We start from the raw sequence: 17,912 nt of genomic DNA, 5'->3' as shown, positions 1-17,912 counted from the left end.
AATACCCCCATGGGTCACAATGTAAGGGATCCAACTCTCAAATTCTCTTAGCAATAACACTACTTTCTACTTGTTCTCTCATCTTTTTACTGTTTTAACTCTTCCTTCATTATTTTACGGTTATGTTGGTCCGCGGACTGGTTAAGTATATAATATGTTAGTTGTATTAGGTATATAATTTATTAAGTAAAAATACATAATATATTAACAATATATAATATATAATATGAATATCGTTTTAGATAAGGGTACACAATAAATCAATAATGAATCTTGGTGTATGGTATAATAATGGGAGATTCGGCGGCCAGACAATGGAATTTCTCTTAGGCGTCGCCGTGGCTGTGAATGTGATTCTCTTGTATATGCATTAAACAAATTGCTAATAAAGTTTTCATTTGTAGAAGATGTGGTTTTGCTTTATTATTATTTTTTATTTTAAGAAAAACGACATTTAATTTTAGGTATATCTTATCTCAATTGTTGTCTGTTGATGTTTCCATCTTTGACATTAAATAGTGCTTTTAGTCCATTTATTAAGAGAGGTACAGTAAAAAACACTTATTATATATGGAATCTCCTTGTTACAATTAATTTTATGAGGAAATGACATTTTTTTTTTTCAAATAGGTACAGTAGATTATAGCATCTCACAGGGCGTTTAGTTGGAGGGATTTTAGATTCCCTTCCCACTTAATTCCCACTTAATTCCAAAGGCCATTAAATTCCGTAGTTTAGTTGGAGGGAATTGCAATTCCATGGAATTGCAATTCCCCCATTTTCATGGAATTAAAATTCCATGTCCCCCTATGGTATTTTAATTCCTGGGAAAAAAAGATAGTGATGAGTCAAAATTACCCCTTCCTTTTTTAACCTAAAATAAATGTCTAATAACAATAATGAACATTTTTGACTTTATACTACTTATTCCCTTTCAATTCCCATGTATACCAAACATTGGAATTGAAATTCCCAGTAATTCTATTCCTGTCAACCAAACACTGGAATTTAAATTCCCACTTTATTCCCAGTAATTCAACTCCCATGGAATTACAATTCTTTTCCCACATAATTCCCCCCTCCAACCAAACGCCCTGTCAAGTGTTATTAGTATTTCTTCTTTTAATTTTTATGTTGACACAAAACTAGTGCTTTTAGATACATAAATAATATAATACGGAAAACGCTTTTTTTTTTTTTTTTTTCTCTCGCTATTTAATTTTTACTACATAGCATCCATCTTCTTCTATGTTACTAAGTTAAAGAGGTAGCCCACTAAATAAAGAAGATTTAATAGTTAAATAAAAATTTAAGATTGAAGGATTAATATTACTATATATTACATATATAATTTTTTTTAGATATACCCATGATTTCTACCGTCAAGCACAGTAACTAATTTCTTAGCTGAATTGTAACCACTTCTTTTGGGTGGAACAGCTGGCCTGGAGATGGTTACTCCATACCTAAAGTCAAGGATCAAACACTTGACCTAAGGATGGATGAGTCTCTTCCCCTCAACATCTCAACCACACCCCAGGTTATATTACATATATAATTGAAACACTACATATATAATTTTTTTTTTTTTTTTGGTTTGTTTGTCTGCAAGCTGGCGCATGTCACTGCTAGAAGTTATGAAATTTTCAACCACCTGAAACGGCGGCTGAAAGTGATCTTAAATCAAGTCGAAAGTCTTGTTCCGACCACTTTGGTATCCGGAAAAACCTTTGTTGTTATTTCCGACCACTTTTTGCTTTCGACTTGATTTAAGATCACTTTCAGGTGGTCGGAAATTCCATAATTTTCAGTAGTGTGTTCTTATTTTGGTTTCATTTGTTTGTTATTATTACTTTTTTTTTTCATCCAAATGTATTTAACTAAAAAATACGTGTTTAAAAATCATTTCTCTAAATACTATACAAATTTCAGCACTCCAATCTTCTGACTAGGTTGTCGTCTCCAGCTAAAACAAAACAATTAGACAAATGCTCTTTATCGTCTTCCAATGGTTGGAATCCTATGAATTCTCTATCCATGGAATATGTCGAAGTTAATTGGTTATTATATTGATTAGTAATTAGTAACTAGTATAGGCTGGCATTGATGTAAACATGAACAAACCATTAATTATCGGATGGCTTGTTAACATCAATTGTGTTATCTTATGACAAAAGGTGAAATTGCTCACCTCAAGTATTTTCACAGTTTATGAAAAGATAAATCATGGTGAATCAACTGATCTACTCTCCGGCTCAACAGGAGTCCAAATGAGAGGTTACTTCCACATTATCACTGATGGGACACGATCATTAGTTTTTTGTGTTAAATTTCACTGACTAATTGAGCTGCTAATTAGAATGTGTAAGCATAATTTTTACTTTTTATTTTATTATTGCTTTTTGAAACTTTTGTAGATTGCAATGTCTAGGTTCTGAACCTATTTATTCTATCTATGGATTATTCAATATAGAGAATAGAGGCATATCCGAAGTAGTAACTCTACATACGACTCTTACAATGAAGAATTGCTTTATGATTTTTATTTAATTTTTGTTTGGACCGGGGGGAAACTACATGCAATTCATGTTAGAGTGATAGTTAATTGAATATAATGTTTTAGGTATGTCCGAATGTTACTGTACTTTTTTTTAGGGGTCTGATTTTACTGTTCACTTTTTAATGTAACAATAATATTTTGTAGTTACCCGTAAAAGTAACATTTTTAATAATTAAAGATACATTATTTATATACTAAATATATATTATTTGATAGTATACAAAATAATGTACCTTTATTACTTATGTACCTTTAATACACAAATAATATGTCTTTAGAGGGCGTTTGGTAGTCAGAAAAGTTTGAACTTTCTTGAAAACTTAAAAAGTAAGAAAATTTTTCCTACGTTTGGTTCAATTTATAATTTAAGAAAGTTCAGATCAATGGAAATCACATACATTCCATGATAGCAATGAAAGGTTAATGGATCAAACCTTATTAACTACTATATACACTATTTATCGCAATCCCTAATACACTTTATATACATGTTAATTTTATCTTTCCTTAACCCACCTTAAATATATGCTTATATTTTAATTTTATCTTTCTCTAACACAGTTTGAGTATATAATTATATTTAATTTTATCTTCTCATTAGAATTAAAATTGTGATTTGTGATATTTATTAATAATTCTGGTTGTGTATTAATTGTGAAATTTATAATGTGTTACATGTGATAAAAAAATTATTAATAATTGATACGAAATATATTTTGTAATTCAATTATGAGAAATATTTTAAAATAAAATTTACTTTTTATGAAGTATATAGTCAATTTAGTCTACAAGTTTCAAATAAGTCAAAAACTTTATGGTTGAGCGGCATGATTGGAGCTCCCCTAAATGGGAAATCACAGGTTCAAACCTCAGTAGGACATTGACTCTTTGTACTTTAATAGTTTGAGAGATAGACAAATACTACATTGTAATAGAGTCAGTAGTAATCTCAGCCCGAATTGATAATCTAACCAAACGTCAGTGATGATAATTTTTCCTTAAACGTATGGTATAGTCCATTCAATCTCTTTCAAATTTTCACCACCTTTGATTTTGAAATTGACAGTAACATAATTTTGTACAATTGTGTCTTAAGATCCTAAGGGTGTGTTTGGAAACCCGGAAAATGACTTCTGGAAGTCATTTTCCGGGGTTTTGGTGTTTGGTTACATTGGAAAATGACTGGTCAAAGGAAAATGGGGTGGAAGTCAATGGAAAAGGAAGGCAATTTTATGGAAAATGACTTCCCCTTTTTTTTGGGGGAAGTCATTTTCCAACTTTTACACCAACATCATCAACACCATACCACCACCACCACCACTACCAACATACCACCGTCGCCGCCATCTCCACCATACCACCGCCACCACCACCACCATACCACCGTTGTCACACCACCACCATCACACCACCGCCGCCGCCACCACTACCACCATACCACCGCAACCACCGTCGCCACCACTACCGTCGCCGCCACTACCACCATACCACCGCAACCACCGTCGCCACCACTACCACCATACCACCGCAACCACCGTCGCCGCCATCACCACCATACCACCGCCCCCACCACCACCATACCATCGCACCCACCGCCGCCGCCACCACCACCATACCACCGCAACCACCGTCGCCGCCACCACTACCGTCATACCACCGCCGCCGCCACCACCACCATACCACCGCCGCCACCACCACACCACCGCCACCGCCACCACCACCACCACCACTACCATACCACCGCAACCACCGCCGCCGCCACCACCACCATACCACCGCAACCACCGTCGCCGCCACCACTACCGTCATACCACCGCCGCCGCCACCACCACCATACCACCGCCACCACTACCACACCACCGCCGCCACCGCCACCACCACCATACCACCGCCACCACCACCACACCACCGCCGCCACCGCCACCACCACCACCATACCACCGCAACCACCACCACCACTACCACCACCATACCACCGCAACCACCGTCGCCGCCACCACTACCACCATACCACCGCCGCCGCCGCCACCACCATACCACCGTCGCCGCCACCACCACCACCACCACACCATCGTCATACTACCACCACCATCACACCACCACCAATTATTATTATTATTATTATTATTATTATTATTATTATTATTATTATTATTATTATTATTATTATTATTATTATTATATAACGAATAACACCACTACCACTACACCACCACCACCACCATAATATTTTTGATATATTATTAGTTTTTTTTTTTTTTGTTAAAAAACTTAGCTATTTTTTATTATATTTAAAATTAATATTATATTATTATATATTATTATACATGTTGTAATATTCTAAATAAAATAATTAAAATGTTTAATTATACAATTCTACTCATTTTCCAGAAAATGAACCAAACACACAAAAACAGTTTTCCAGAATGCAACCAAACACCGGAAAGGAAAATGTTTTCCGGAAAATGACTCATTTTCCAGAAAACATTTTCCAGAAGTCATTTTCCTGGTTTCCAAACGGACCCTAATTTTACAAGATTATATTTATAAAATTTGATGTCCTTGGAAATCAAACGATTAAAAAAGGTTAACATTTTCAACTAATCAACATTCAACATAGCAAGCCATAGCAAGTCAAGGAGATATTTTGCAAGAAGAGTCTCACATTTGGATTAAAACACAGCATTATTAAAAGCTGACAATGAAGCAAATAAATATACTTATATACCTAACTGTCGAACATGGATTGAGACCCAAATAAACAAGTTGATAACTTGATATCAATAAAGGATTCAAATTTATATTCTTCTTCTTTTCCCAAAAAAATTGAATCTCCAACCCGACAAAGCATTTGAAAAGATGAACTCAGCAGACATGATAAAATGCCGGTACGCATAAGGAATCTGTTCACTTTGGGTATAATTCTCACAATGGCCCTGTTTGGTAAATGGTTGTTAGCTGTTAGCTGTTAGCTGATTGAGTTAATTAAATGATATAACTAGTTGATAACATTAACTGATTGTAGAAAGATGTTTGGTAATTGGCGGTTAGTTGATAACTGTTTGGTATAATTTCTTTTTTCTCAAAAAGCTAATTGAAAAAGTTGCTTCAAGTAGCTTTTTGAATTTTAGCATTTTGGAGTTATAAAAAGCTAATGAATCAAACATTTATACTGATTTTTTTAACCAAATCAAACAATTAATAATGGTCAAATAAGCCAAAATTGGCTGATAAGCTAACTATTTACCAAACAGGGCCAGTGTTTGATTAATTAGCTTTTTATACTCCAAAATGTTAAAATTCAAAAACTACTCAAAACAACTTTTTCAATTAATTTTTTAATAAAAAAATTATACCAAACAGCTATCAGCTAATTTACCAAATACATTTATACAATCCGCTAATGTTTTTAACTAGTTATATTCTTTAATTAACTCAATCAACTAATAATCATTTATCAAATAGGGTCAAAAGTATTTATTAAAAAGTAATCGGTGAATTAAGAACGACGAAGAGACCCAGTTAAAATTAAATTTTTTTTTTTAAAAAAAAAAAAAAAAGTGATTTCCATGGTCCTTTTCAATTCTTACGTAAGCCGTGACTCAAGTGGCATACTTATTGATTTTTAACATGATTAAATTTGTTTTGTTTGTAGTTTTTTTTTTTTTTTTTTTTTACTGATTCTATTACAATATAGTATATGTTTATACATATTTTTTCAATTTATTAAAGTACAAATGGTCAATGCTGCTACTTAAATTTGAACATGTGACCTCCTATTTGAGAAAACTACAAAGATGTCATTGAGCTACAAACTATTTGTCAATATTTAACAAATTGCATAATATTTTGTGGTTTTTGACATATCTCGCATGTTGGCAACAGATAAATTTTGTATACCTTGTGCAAGGGATACAACTAAAAACATGTAGATCATAATTAAACTCATCACTTTTAAGTAAAGAAATTATGTTCCACTCACTTAACGACTTCTTTTCAAGCAATTTTGAAATTTGAAATTTGAACTTTGGGATGTATTGTATCATTAGAGCAAGACAAATAGTAGTTTTTTATTGACTTTTTTCTGAACAAAATTTGATCGAATTGGAGAAAATTAAAGAGAGTAAGTGAGAAGAAGAAGAAAAAAAAAAAAAAAAAAAAGAAAGAAAAAAAAAGTTGGGTTTTTGTTGGGTCAAGATCAGAGTCGGATTTTGGGCTGTACAAGTTGGGCTACAACATATGACCTCAAATTTTAAAGGGCCTCCTATTTAATTTTTACCTAACTAATTTAGAAAATTAGAAATAAAAACTAAAAATTTTCAATTAAATTTTACGATTGTTTTGGGACTAAATTTAGAAATGTCACCAAAGACAAGAGACTTCCGTTGAAATTAACTTATTGAAAAAAAATGAAGAGACGAACATATCCTTTTCTAAAATAATGTTTTACGGAAAGATTCATCGAAAGGACCAAAAGTATCTAAAATATGATAATTTGGAGTGTTAACCGACAAAAACAATAATTTGGGACTAAATTTTAAAGGCGTCATCGAAGACAAAATTCCTCCGTTGGAATTAATCCTTGAAAAAAAAAAAAAAAAAAAAAAACAAGAATTGAAGGTTGATAACTGACTCATTTTGGAATTTAATGCCGCTGGTATGAGCAAAAGATTGAGAATATAATGAAATCTTCTAGTGAAGCAGCCTATATTTACTAACACAATTAATCTGCAGGTTCATAAGACACTCTGTCACTGACACAATAAATATATATCTCTAGCTTGTCTTTCTCTAACTTTCGTCCAAATCAATTAACTTACTTTTCTGATGAGTCGGGGATTTACTTCGGTGCGGTGGTCCGTGATCAACTTGGCCGTTTTGTAATGGCGCGGAACGGTAGACTTCATGGTCATCGTGATCCATATTTTACGAAAGTGTTGACTGTTAGAGAAGCGCTATCATGAATCGAAATTCTCGTAGTAAGGATTGTTTTAATTCTGCAATAGTTTTAATTCTCGTAGTAAGGATATGTTTTATGTTAGTTTACTTATTGAGCAATGTCGTGTCATTGCTAGAGGCATTTGGAACGTTTTAATTCGCCATGTCAAAAGGCCAGCGAATGGAGTGGCTCACGTGCTTGCACACAGGCTGCTGGTTCTTCTTCTGTCCTTGTGGGTGTGGACTTCCTATCCCCCCGATTGTATTTCATCTCTGATTTAATGAATTTGTTGTTTCGTTTCAAAAAAAATTAAGTTACTTTCCTCTTTTCTATGATAGAATTTAGGGTGTGTTTGGAAACCACGAAAATGATTCTTGGATTTTTGGTGTTTGGCTTAGTTGAAAAATGAAAAGTTAAAGGAAAATGAGGTATAGTCAATGAAAAATGAGCTCAACTTTATAGAAAATGACTTCCCCTTTTGGGGGAGAGAGGGGGGGGGGGGGGGGGGGGGACATTTTCCGGAAGGCTACTTTAGCCTACAACAACAACTACTGTCTTCTCTGGTTTCTGGCCAGACACCAAAGAGCAGTGCTCTCTCGTTTTCAGCCAGACACCAGACTCTGATTTCCAGTTGGAAACCAAAGAGCTTTTCTCTGATTTCCGGTCGCAGAAACCAGAGAGCTTCTCTCTGGCCTCCAGCCGCGGAAACCAGAGAGTAAGTACTGCTCTTTGGTTTCCGGTCGCCGGAATTTTCGTCATTTTTTTTTTTGTTGTTTTTTTTTTTAAAAATTAATAAATAATATTATTTGATTTTAAAAATAAATATTATTATTTATAATATTATTGTAAATTTTATATATTTTAACAAAATAATTAATTATATAAAATGTTTAATTATACAATTCTACATCATTTCCAGAAAATGAGCCAAACACACAAAGATAGTTTTCTGTTGTGCAGCCAAACACGAGAAAGGAAAATATTTTCCGGAAAAATGATTCATTTTCCTACTTTCCAAACGGACCTTGAATTAAAGAGCAAATACCAATTTCGGTCCCATGAGCATTAGCAAAATGACGATTTTGGTCCACATGTTTAATTCCTACCAATTTCCATCCACAACTATTGTTTTAGTACCAATTTTCATCCATGACTATTGTTTTAGTACCAATTTTCATCCACGACTATTATTTAGTACCAAAAATCATCATGCCGGTCACCCCTCCATTTAAGACATGCCGAAATCTAAATTGGGATCTTAATTTGAAAAGGACAAAAATACCATTAATAATTTCATTTTTCAGCATGCCTTAAACGAAGGGGTGACCAACGTGATGAATTTTGACACTAAAACAATAGTCGTGGATGAAAATTTGTACTAAAACAATAGCCGTTGATGAAAATTGGTAAAAATTAAACATGTAGTCAATTTCATCCTAAACAACTTTGCTTGGTGACCTAATGTAGTCTTAGACTTTTCTTTTTTTGCTCAATTTAGTCCATTTGGTGTTAAATAGAGTGTCAATTCAGTAATTTTTATATTGGCATCTCTTTACTCCTAGACCTGTGAAGTCTGAAATTCATCTTTCTTTTACAAATTACTCCCAAACTCGAAAATATAAAATTTGATCCATAGGTCTGGGAGTAATTCGTAAAAGAAAGAGTGGTTTAACACTTCGCAGGGCTGAGAGTAAATAGAGGTCAATATTGAGATTATTGAATTGTCCATTTATTTAACACCAATTTGATGGAATAACAAACGAATGACTAAATTGAGCAAAAATACAAAAGTATGGGACTACATTAGGTCACTAAAGTTGTTTAGGACGAAATTGAGAAAAATCACTATAGTCAAAGACCATTTTGGGTATTAACTCCCAACAAAATAATTGACAACTTTTATTTGATAAAAGAGTGACAAACAAGATTATTATTGTATATATTTTGTATTATGTGGAAACTTATAAAGTATCAATTGATGTCAATCGTTACATAACTAACTTATAATTAAAAATTATTATTGATAATACATAGTATAATTATGTATTGTATATATAATGATATCATGTGTAAACGGTATTGATATTGATTATTTGATGGATTTAATTACCCGGGGTGGACCCGAATTACTTAAACCCGGTAAAGAACGTGAATAATAAAAGGATAGAACGATGTCGTAAAGGTCGCGGAGACCGTATATTATATTGAAGTGCCATAAATAGGCTATTACAATGATTCGTTAGGACAAAGTAGCTAGAATAGATTGAACATGTCTTGTTAGGACAAGGTGGGAGGTTTTTATACTAGTTAAACCCCCAGCCGCACCCCCTAAACCGGGGGTGGTTAGAACTTCCGGTTTGACCGCGTCCCGAACCGGGACCGGGTCCAACGCGCGGATGAGCTCGACACGACCGAGCTCCTTATGGCCCGAGCTCAACCTGGACGAGCTCCATGGGCCGAAGTAACCAAGGCCCAAGTGCCTTGAGGGGAGGTGGCTTGGGCTGGGGTGTTCCAGGTCCAACTTCTCGGGTCGGTCCGCTTCGGTCATAATATATCCATCATGAGTCCCCCACTCTCTTCGTTGTGAGAAGTCGACAACGAATGAGAGTAAGACAATGCGCCATCCCGACCTCCTTGCGTGAGTACCCCGGGCTTCATGTGGACCAACCTCATCTCTGCAGAGTCCAAACGCGAATGAACTCCTCCGTCCGCGAAATTCTCACCAAATGAAATAGAATCCCTACAAAAGTGCACCACTTCCTTAGAGCATCTCCAGCAAGGGGATTTTGCAGAAGAATTAAGAAAAAAATGGGTATGTGGAGGAGAGAGGAGAGAGGGGTGAGTGCCTCCTGCAAGAATGGAAATTTTGTCATAAATGTGTGTCCCACCAAGAGAGATAATGAAGTTTGTGGGTAGAGTTTTTCAGCTTTGTTTTTTATTTTTTCTTTTCTTTTTTTTTTCACACATTTTTCTCTCTCCTCTCTCTTATTTGGCACCTAAAAACTCATCTATTGAGAGCATCCACACTAGTGGATAATATGGGGATAATGTCATAACAATTATGTTGGGTGGGGTTAATAGCAAATGTGGAGTGGAGTTATTTGAGGAGATATTTGTCCTGCAAAACACAAAATAATGTCAGAAAAAAAAAAAATGTTGTGCGCGTTTGCGCACAGTCATGTGCCACACGGGCGCGCTGACAGCGCTGTCAGCGTGCCTGACAAGGCTTTAATTTTTTTTTTTTTTTAAATCAGTTTTCTATTTTTTTTTCTTTTTTTCTCTCACCTCCCACATTCTCTTTCCTAATCACTTTTACATTATCCCCTCATTCTCCCCAATTGATGTGGATGCTCTCGATGGCCTTATAAAAGTCTTGGAAATCACCCACATCAAATCTCATCAAATTCCCCTCACATCACTATCAACTTTCTCTCTTTCCCATACCTCTTTTTGAATTTCATAAATTAGTAAATCCCTTTTTCCCCCTCTATTTTCCCCCACCTCCCAACACTCTATTTAATCCTCCCTCCCTTTCCATTTTCAGCCAACACACTCCATTTACCATCAAAATTTTATCTCAAGCTCTCTCCAAGTCACGAGTGCTCTCCCAGGTCTTCAAGTTATAAAATAAAATAAAAATAGATCTCGTTCACATCACTAATAGAACAATCTCCCCAACATAATTTGAAGCGAAGAAGAAATTTTCCTTATATAAGTCTTTTCTCGCAATCTCCTTCAATAATGGGGTGGGAAAGCGAATAATTACAAGATTTCAAATTTAACTCCAGAGTATAATGCTAGAACGTTTTCGCAGTTTCTATAAAGATTTGGTACCTTCCTCATGTTTGGACAATATGTTCTCCCCAGGGGAGTATACAAACATATGCTAGAAAAATAAAACCTTGGTACTCCTAAGGTCCGGTTCTGTATTAGACCATGATCACTTTTTAATTGTATATGTAAACCATGATAACCAATATTGAGATAACACTAAATTAAAATTCTAAATCATGAAATTATCTATCAACAAATTAATGGACAAAATATTAATCAAAATCACATCTCTTAATAGTTGAAGGGTGTCTTGGGGATACATTCAACTGCTTGTTTACTAAATAAAAATAAGTTTTTTTTTTTTTGAAAATAAAAATAAGTTAATAGTATTGTTTTATTAACTATGACAGATCAAAGTGTCGTATAAAAAAGGTGTATAAATATTTGGAACATAATTGTAATGTGTAAAATTTAATTCTTACAGAAGATTTGAAGTTAGTTGAGATATATTTTATAATTAATTTTCTCTATCAAGTTTTTAGATGGTTTAATTGAGTTTTTACCCATTTTGGTCTCTTGACTATGACTCATTCTTAATTTTACATTTTGACTTTCAATTGCACCTAATGTGGTCCCTGAACTTTTAAAAATTACCCCAAATTGGTCCTCGAATACATTTTGCGTCAAACAGCCGTTAAGTTGGAGGTATTTTGGTCCATTCCACCCAATTTGACCATTTTGTTCATCAAAGTCGTGAATCATGGAGCTGGTTGTCCTGGGAGCTTCGGTCACGCTGTCCAAGTTCACGCCGGAGAGAGGAAGAAGTCTGCCCAACCACCGCCATTGCAGGAGGCTCCTTTGCACTCGCCGGAGTTCTGCTACTGCCGGACGAGAACCAGCTGAGCTTACCGCCGACCACCCACACTTGCTTCTGCCGTCGATCTGCTCTGTTCTACTGTACATCGTCGCCTGTTGCCTAGTGGGAGAGGGAGAGAAAATCGAGGAAAAGGGATATGGAGGTGATGGAGGAGATCGCCGGAAGAAGACGACTGCACTCCGGTGCTGCCGATCTGCACAGCCATCGCCATGGAGGCGGCGAAGTAGCTGATCGAGGAAGAAGATGAGTTCAAGTCGGACAATAACTCCACTTCGAACGGCGGCGTGCAAGTACTGATCGATTTCCTTCCGGTCCCCTTCAAAGATTATCTTCTCTTCCTCAGCGAGTAGTAATCCTTAACGACAGCCTTTATTGCATCCTCAGCGAGCATGCTGCAGTGGAGTTTAACAGGAGGGAGAGAGAGATGTTTTGCAATTTTCGTATTCTTGATGGATAGCACTTCCTCCATTTGCTTTCCCTTCACCCACTTTGTTGCAACAGATCAGGACGCGATAGCGGAGCCACATCCGAAGGTCTTGAAACAAGCGTCAATGATCTTTCCAGTCTCATCATCGACCTTAATCTGGAGCTTCATCACATCGCCGCAGGTCGGGGCGCCGACCAACCCCGTGCCGACCGTCGGGTCATTCTTGTCGAAGGAGCCAACGTTGCGGGGGTTGTTGTACTAGTCTACCACGCTCTGCATCTCGTGGTAGAGCCGTGGAAAATCCACCGCCCTTTCCGCCGCAATTCGCCGGGAGCCCAGCCTTAGAACTCTGTTCGATAACGGCCTAAACATTGTTCTTCGATTTTTTTTCTTAATTCTTGATTGATAGCATTGAGTGTGTATCCTCATCGGACGGCATGGAAGACGATGAGATCGCATCGTCTATGGCGTCTCACCCCGGCGGCTTCATATTTTGTTGAATGGACCAAAATACCTCCAACTTAACGCCTAATTGATGGAAAATGTAACGAGGATTAAATTGAGGTAATTTTTTTTAAGTCAATGGACCACATTAAGTGCAATTAAAAATTGAAATGCAAAATTGAGAATGAGTCATAGTTAAAGAACCAAAATGGGTAAAAACTCTGGTTTAATCCTTTAAAAAAAAATTGAAGGTTGATAACCGACTCATTGTGGAATTTAATGACGCTCATATGAATAAAAGTATTGAGAATATAATGAAATCTTCTAGTGAAGCAGCCAATATTTACTAACACAATTAATTTGGTTCATAATATACGCTGTCACTAACACAATTAATAATTTAATATATATCTCTTGGCTTTCTCAAACTTTCTTGCAAATCAAGCTAAACTTCCCTCTTTTCTATGGTAGGATTATGTAAAAGAAGTCGTGACGGATTTTTCCTCAATTATTATATCAATATGAATATTTGACTTTCATTGCTACAAAAAATATTATCTAAAAGAAGTCTATTTTGCTTTAAAAGGCATAATTAATTGAATAAAGTCATAAAAACAAAATTTTCTTGCTCTCAGAGTCTCCGTATTCTGCATATGCTTAGCTCACTAGTTTAATAAGCAAATATATTTAAAAGAATAAGATCAAGATTCAAACTCAAAAGTAATAGAGTTGAAATTATGTTCAAAGTGAACAAACTTCTTATTAGCACCGACATTTGACCATATTTATATCCTCTCGCATGCTCTGTCAAATTTACAGTGACTAGATAATCTAGTTGCTCTTACCACATTAGATATAACTTTCACTACAGTTGCCAGATTCGAGCTTGTATCCAATATCCACAATTGGAATTGGATTATTGTATCTAAAGATAGTGCTTCTTTCTACACCTATAAATTGGAGATTAACATTAAAGTATCTATCTACTATCTAGTAGTAAGTTAGAGAAAGAGCAAGAAAATGGAGAGAGAAAAGAGAGCACATATTGTAGCTATTCCTTATCCAAGCCAAGGCCACATTAATCCCATGCTTCAATTCTGCAAACGCCTTGTCTCCAAAGGTCTCAAAACCACTCTCGCCATCACCACCTTCATTTCCAACTCCATGAAACCCGTCTCCGACGCCGTCGGGATCGACATCATCTCCGACGGCTGCGACGACGCCGGTTTCCTCCAGGCCGACAGCGTCCCCGACTACCTAAACCGCTTCCAAGTCGCCGGCTCCAAGACCCTCGCCGACCTCATCGAAAGGTACAAAAACTCCGATTCTCCGGTCGATTGCGTTATATACGACTCGTTCATGCCTTGGGCTCTGGACGTGGCCAAGAGCCATGGCCTCTTCGCCGGCTGCTTTTTCACCCAAGCTTGCGCCGTGAACTACGTGTATTACTGCGCGCACCATGGGATACTGCAGCTGCCGGTGACTTCGCCGCCGGTGAGGATTCCCGGGCTGCCGGCGCTGGAGCTCCGCGACATGCCGTCGTTCATCTACGTCCATGGATCTTATCCGGCGTATTTTGAGTTGGTGCTTCACCAGTTCTTGAATGTGGAGAAAGCCGATTGCGTTTTCGTTAACTCATTCTACAAGCTGGAGGCTCAGGTCTGTCTTAGCTTCGTTTCTACTCTCTCCTTTGTTTTAAAGATTATAAGAATATACTAATAGAAATAAGCAAAGAAACCCGCATGGGTAGCTCAACTGATTACAGAGGTGAAACTTTAGAAGAATGATCGGGGATCGAGTCTCACCAGTCACAGTGTAGGAGCACCCTCTCAAAGTGAGGGGTTCCTTGTGCGCAGTGAGCACGGTCTAGCCTCTGTGATTCATGTTCAGTTGAGTTACCATGATACCTCTCAAAGTGAGGGGTTCCTTGTGCGTAACTCTCAAAGTGAGGGGTTCCTTGTGCGCAGTGAGCACGGTCTAGCCTCTGTGATTCATGTTCAGTTGAGTTACCATGATTTACATCCTTCCAAATGCTCTGTCGTGTCGGGGTGTGAGGACCCTTAATGTAAAAAAAGAGTTGATTTTGATTGACGAACAGTAAATAGAACAAATAAAATGAGAGAGAGAGTATTTTAAATTGAATCTTTAATTTTGCACTTACTAATATTTTTATTTATTTTTAAATATATAATTTTTCATTAGCCAATGACCTTGTACTGTAGTGACACGAAGTGACTAACTCTTCTAAAATCAGGAGTCATGGATTCGATCCCTAAAATATAAATTTTCATTAGTAAAAATTAAATAATGTGAGTTAAATTAATTGAACGAGACATATCAAATGGAGCATTTAATTCGTTGGTTTATGTTTTGTACCTTTTTGTCTACTATTTGTTGGAAAAAAATTGGTTGAAAATAGCGTTTAATATAATGTAGTCATTTTTAGTGGAGTTTCCTTTTAGTTTGGAACATGTAAAAGTGAATTTGGATTTTCGAGGGTGAGATATTAAATTTTGTTATATTATACATTCAAAATGAATAATAGGCAATTAATGAAAATTTTATTCTTAAAATCTAATCTATCAATTTTCCCAATATAATATTTTGTATTTAATAAAACATTTCCTATATAATACTTGTTAAATACGAGGTATATAAACTTTGCTCCATATTTCTTAATAATAAATTAAATATTACAAAAGATAAAATTATATAAAGTTTGTATTAAAAGAAAATTATATAAAATTTAAGTCGTCGAACAATAATCAAACAAGATATACAATAACAGGTTGAATGAGTACAAAATTGGAGAAATATTAAGGCCCTGTTTGGTAAAATGACTGTTAGCTGATAGTTGTTAGTTGTTAGCTGATTGTGTTAATTAGAGGGTATAAATAGTTGATAACATTAGCTGATTGTAGAAAAGTGTTTGGTAAATTAGCTGTTAGCTGATAGCTGTTTAATATAATTTCTTTTCTCAAAAAGTTAATTGAAAAAGTTACTTGGAGTAGCTTTTTTAATTTTAGCCTTTTGGAATTGCAAAAAGCTAATTAACTAAACATTTATATTGATATTTTAACTAAATCAAACAATTAATAGTGGTCAAATAAGCTAAAATTGGCCTATAGACTAATTTTTTACCAAACAGGACCTAAATGAAAACAACAACTACAAGGACTGTCTTTATTGTTGTGCAATTGACACCACTCAAAATTTGACTAAAAGAACTACTTTTATATTTGTTATTACTTTTTATTGGAGTATTGTTTGACTTTAATTTTCTAATAATGTTTGATATTTTGTATTAATCTATATGAAAACTTCCAATGTCTTCTATTCTGGTGTTTCTTTATTCAAATAAAAAAGACTAGAATATATATTTAACCCCAACTAAAATCTCAACTACAACGAGATAAATCAGCATAAGTTGCCTATAACGGATCGGTTTAAATCTAGAAATTAGGTTAGCTAATAGATCGCTTTTTGATCTCTCGTTAAAAATCAAACTTGTAATTTTGTGGTATGGACAGGTAGTGGATACGATGTCGAAAATGAGTCCAGTAATTCCAATTGGACCGACAGTCCCATCGTTATACTTAGACAACCGAGTCAAAAACGACAGCGAATATGGCATTAACCTCTACCACATGGACCCAACAAAAAGCATTGATTGGCTAAACACAAAACCTGAAGGCTCAGTCATCTACGTGGCATTTGGGAGCATGGCATCCGTTGACCAAAAACAAATGGAAGAGCTTGCATGGGGCTTCAAGAACACCAACACTTACTTCCTATGGGTAGTTAGGGACTCCGAGCTACCAAAGTTGCCGGAGAATTTCCTCGGCGACGATGATAAGGCCTTGATCGTGAACTGGAGCCCTCAGCTTAAAGTGCTGGCCAGCAAGGCCGTGGGGTGTTTCTTTACTCACGGCGGGTGGAACTCGACGATCGAGGCGCTCAGCCTCGGGGTGCCCATGGTGGCGATGCCGCAGTGGACCGACCAGACGATGAATGCGAAATTGATTGTGGATGTGTGGAAGGTTGGGAAGAGGGTTAGGGTTGGTGAGGATGGGGTTGTGAGTAGGGGAGAAATAGAGGGGTGTGTTAGGGAGGTTTTGGAAGGGAAAGAAATGAAGGAAAATGCAATGAAATGGAGTCATTTGGCTAAGGAGGCAGTGAGTGAAGGTGGGACTTCTGACAAAGTTATTGATGAATTTGTGTCCACATTGACTACATCATCATTATCCCATGTTTGATCATTATGGTTTTTGTCACACTATTAGGATACAATTAAACTCATGTATGTTGTAAACAGGCATATATGCTTTCTAGTTGTGTAACCAAATGGTATGAATAAAATGTCTTATTGCCATAAGTTCAAAACACCCACCAAAATTGAATCGAAACGACGAGGTACAAAATTCATACTGCAAGGTACAGAATTTCATAACACAACACACACAAAAAATTATAACACAATACACATGCATATGTTATATATTTACTTATTTTACAAATTTGATTTAGATACATAATGTGTGTTCGTAGGCACAAAATTACACAATACAAGATCACAAAAATTCATAACATAAAACAATTACTAATTTGTTTCATGTAAAGAATTCATACACTGCACTTAAAGTACAGAAGTTCATAACACAAACACAAAAACCAACAATATAACACATACGCATGCACCATTGTGAACATTGGTTCATGGTATAAGGATTGTTTTTATTCACTTTTCTATAATTAATAATTTCAATTTTAAATAAAAATAAATTTAAATAATGAAAAAAAAGTCTTTAAATTATAAAATATTAAATTTATAAACTAATCAAAATATAATTTAATAAATTAAAATTTGTATTTAAATTCGCCTACGGAACAA

General features: G+C 35.7%; 1 protein-coding gene and 1 pseudogene across 1 annotated transcript; one reads left to right on the top strand and one right to left on the bottom strand.

The window, feature by feature from the left end:
• Positions 1–12,150: 12,150 nt before the first annotated feature.
• Positions 12,151–13,020, bottom strand: LOC109156864 (annotated as a pseudogene).
• A 951-nt stretch (positions 13,021–13,971) lies between these two features.
• Positions 13,972–17,406, top strand: LOC109156863 (UDP-glycosyltransferase 74F2-like). The gene is made up of 2 exons (XM_019304728.1): positions 13,972–14,680; positions 16,552–17,406. The coding sequence occupies exons 1-2, from the start codon at positions 14,042–14,044 to the stop codon at positions 17,275–17,277; spliced, it is 1,365 nt and encodes a 454-aa protein (XP_019160273.1). The 5' UTR covers positions 13,972–14,041; the 3' UTR covers positions 17,278–17,406.
• The last annotated feature ends 506 nt before the right edge of the window (positions 17,407–17,912 follow it).

Source organism: Ipomoea nil, unplaced genomic scaffold (assembly GCF_001879475.1).
Source record: "Ipomoea nil cultivar Tokyo-kokei standard unplaced genomic scaffold, Asagao_1.1 scaffold2759, whole genome shotgun sequence".
NCBI lineage: Eukaryota > Viridiplantae > Streptophyta > Magnoliopsida > Solanales > Convolvulaceae > Ipomoea > Ipomoea nil.
The sequence above is the reverse complement of the archived record's forward strand: the minus strand, read 5'-3'. Positions and strand labels throughout refer to the sequence as shown.

What these genes read in the sequence shown, in the direction of transcription:
- LOC109156863 (XM_019304728.1), top strand. Translation starts at nt 14,042, where the DNA reads ATGGAGAGAGAAAAGAGAGCACATATTGTAGCTATTCCTTATCCAAGC. An exon ending in TCTACAAGCTGGAGGCTCAG is followed by an intron (nt 14,681 to 16,551) that starts GTCTGTCTTAGC and finishes TGGTATGGACAG; the next exon opens with GTAGTGGATACGATGTCGAA.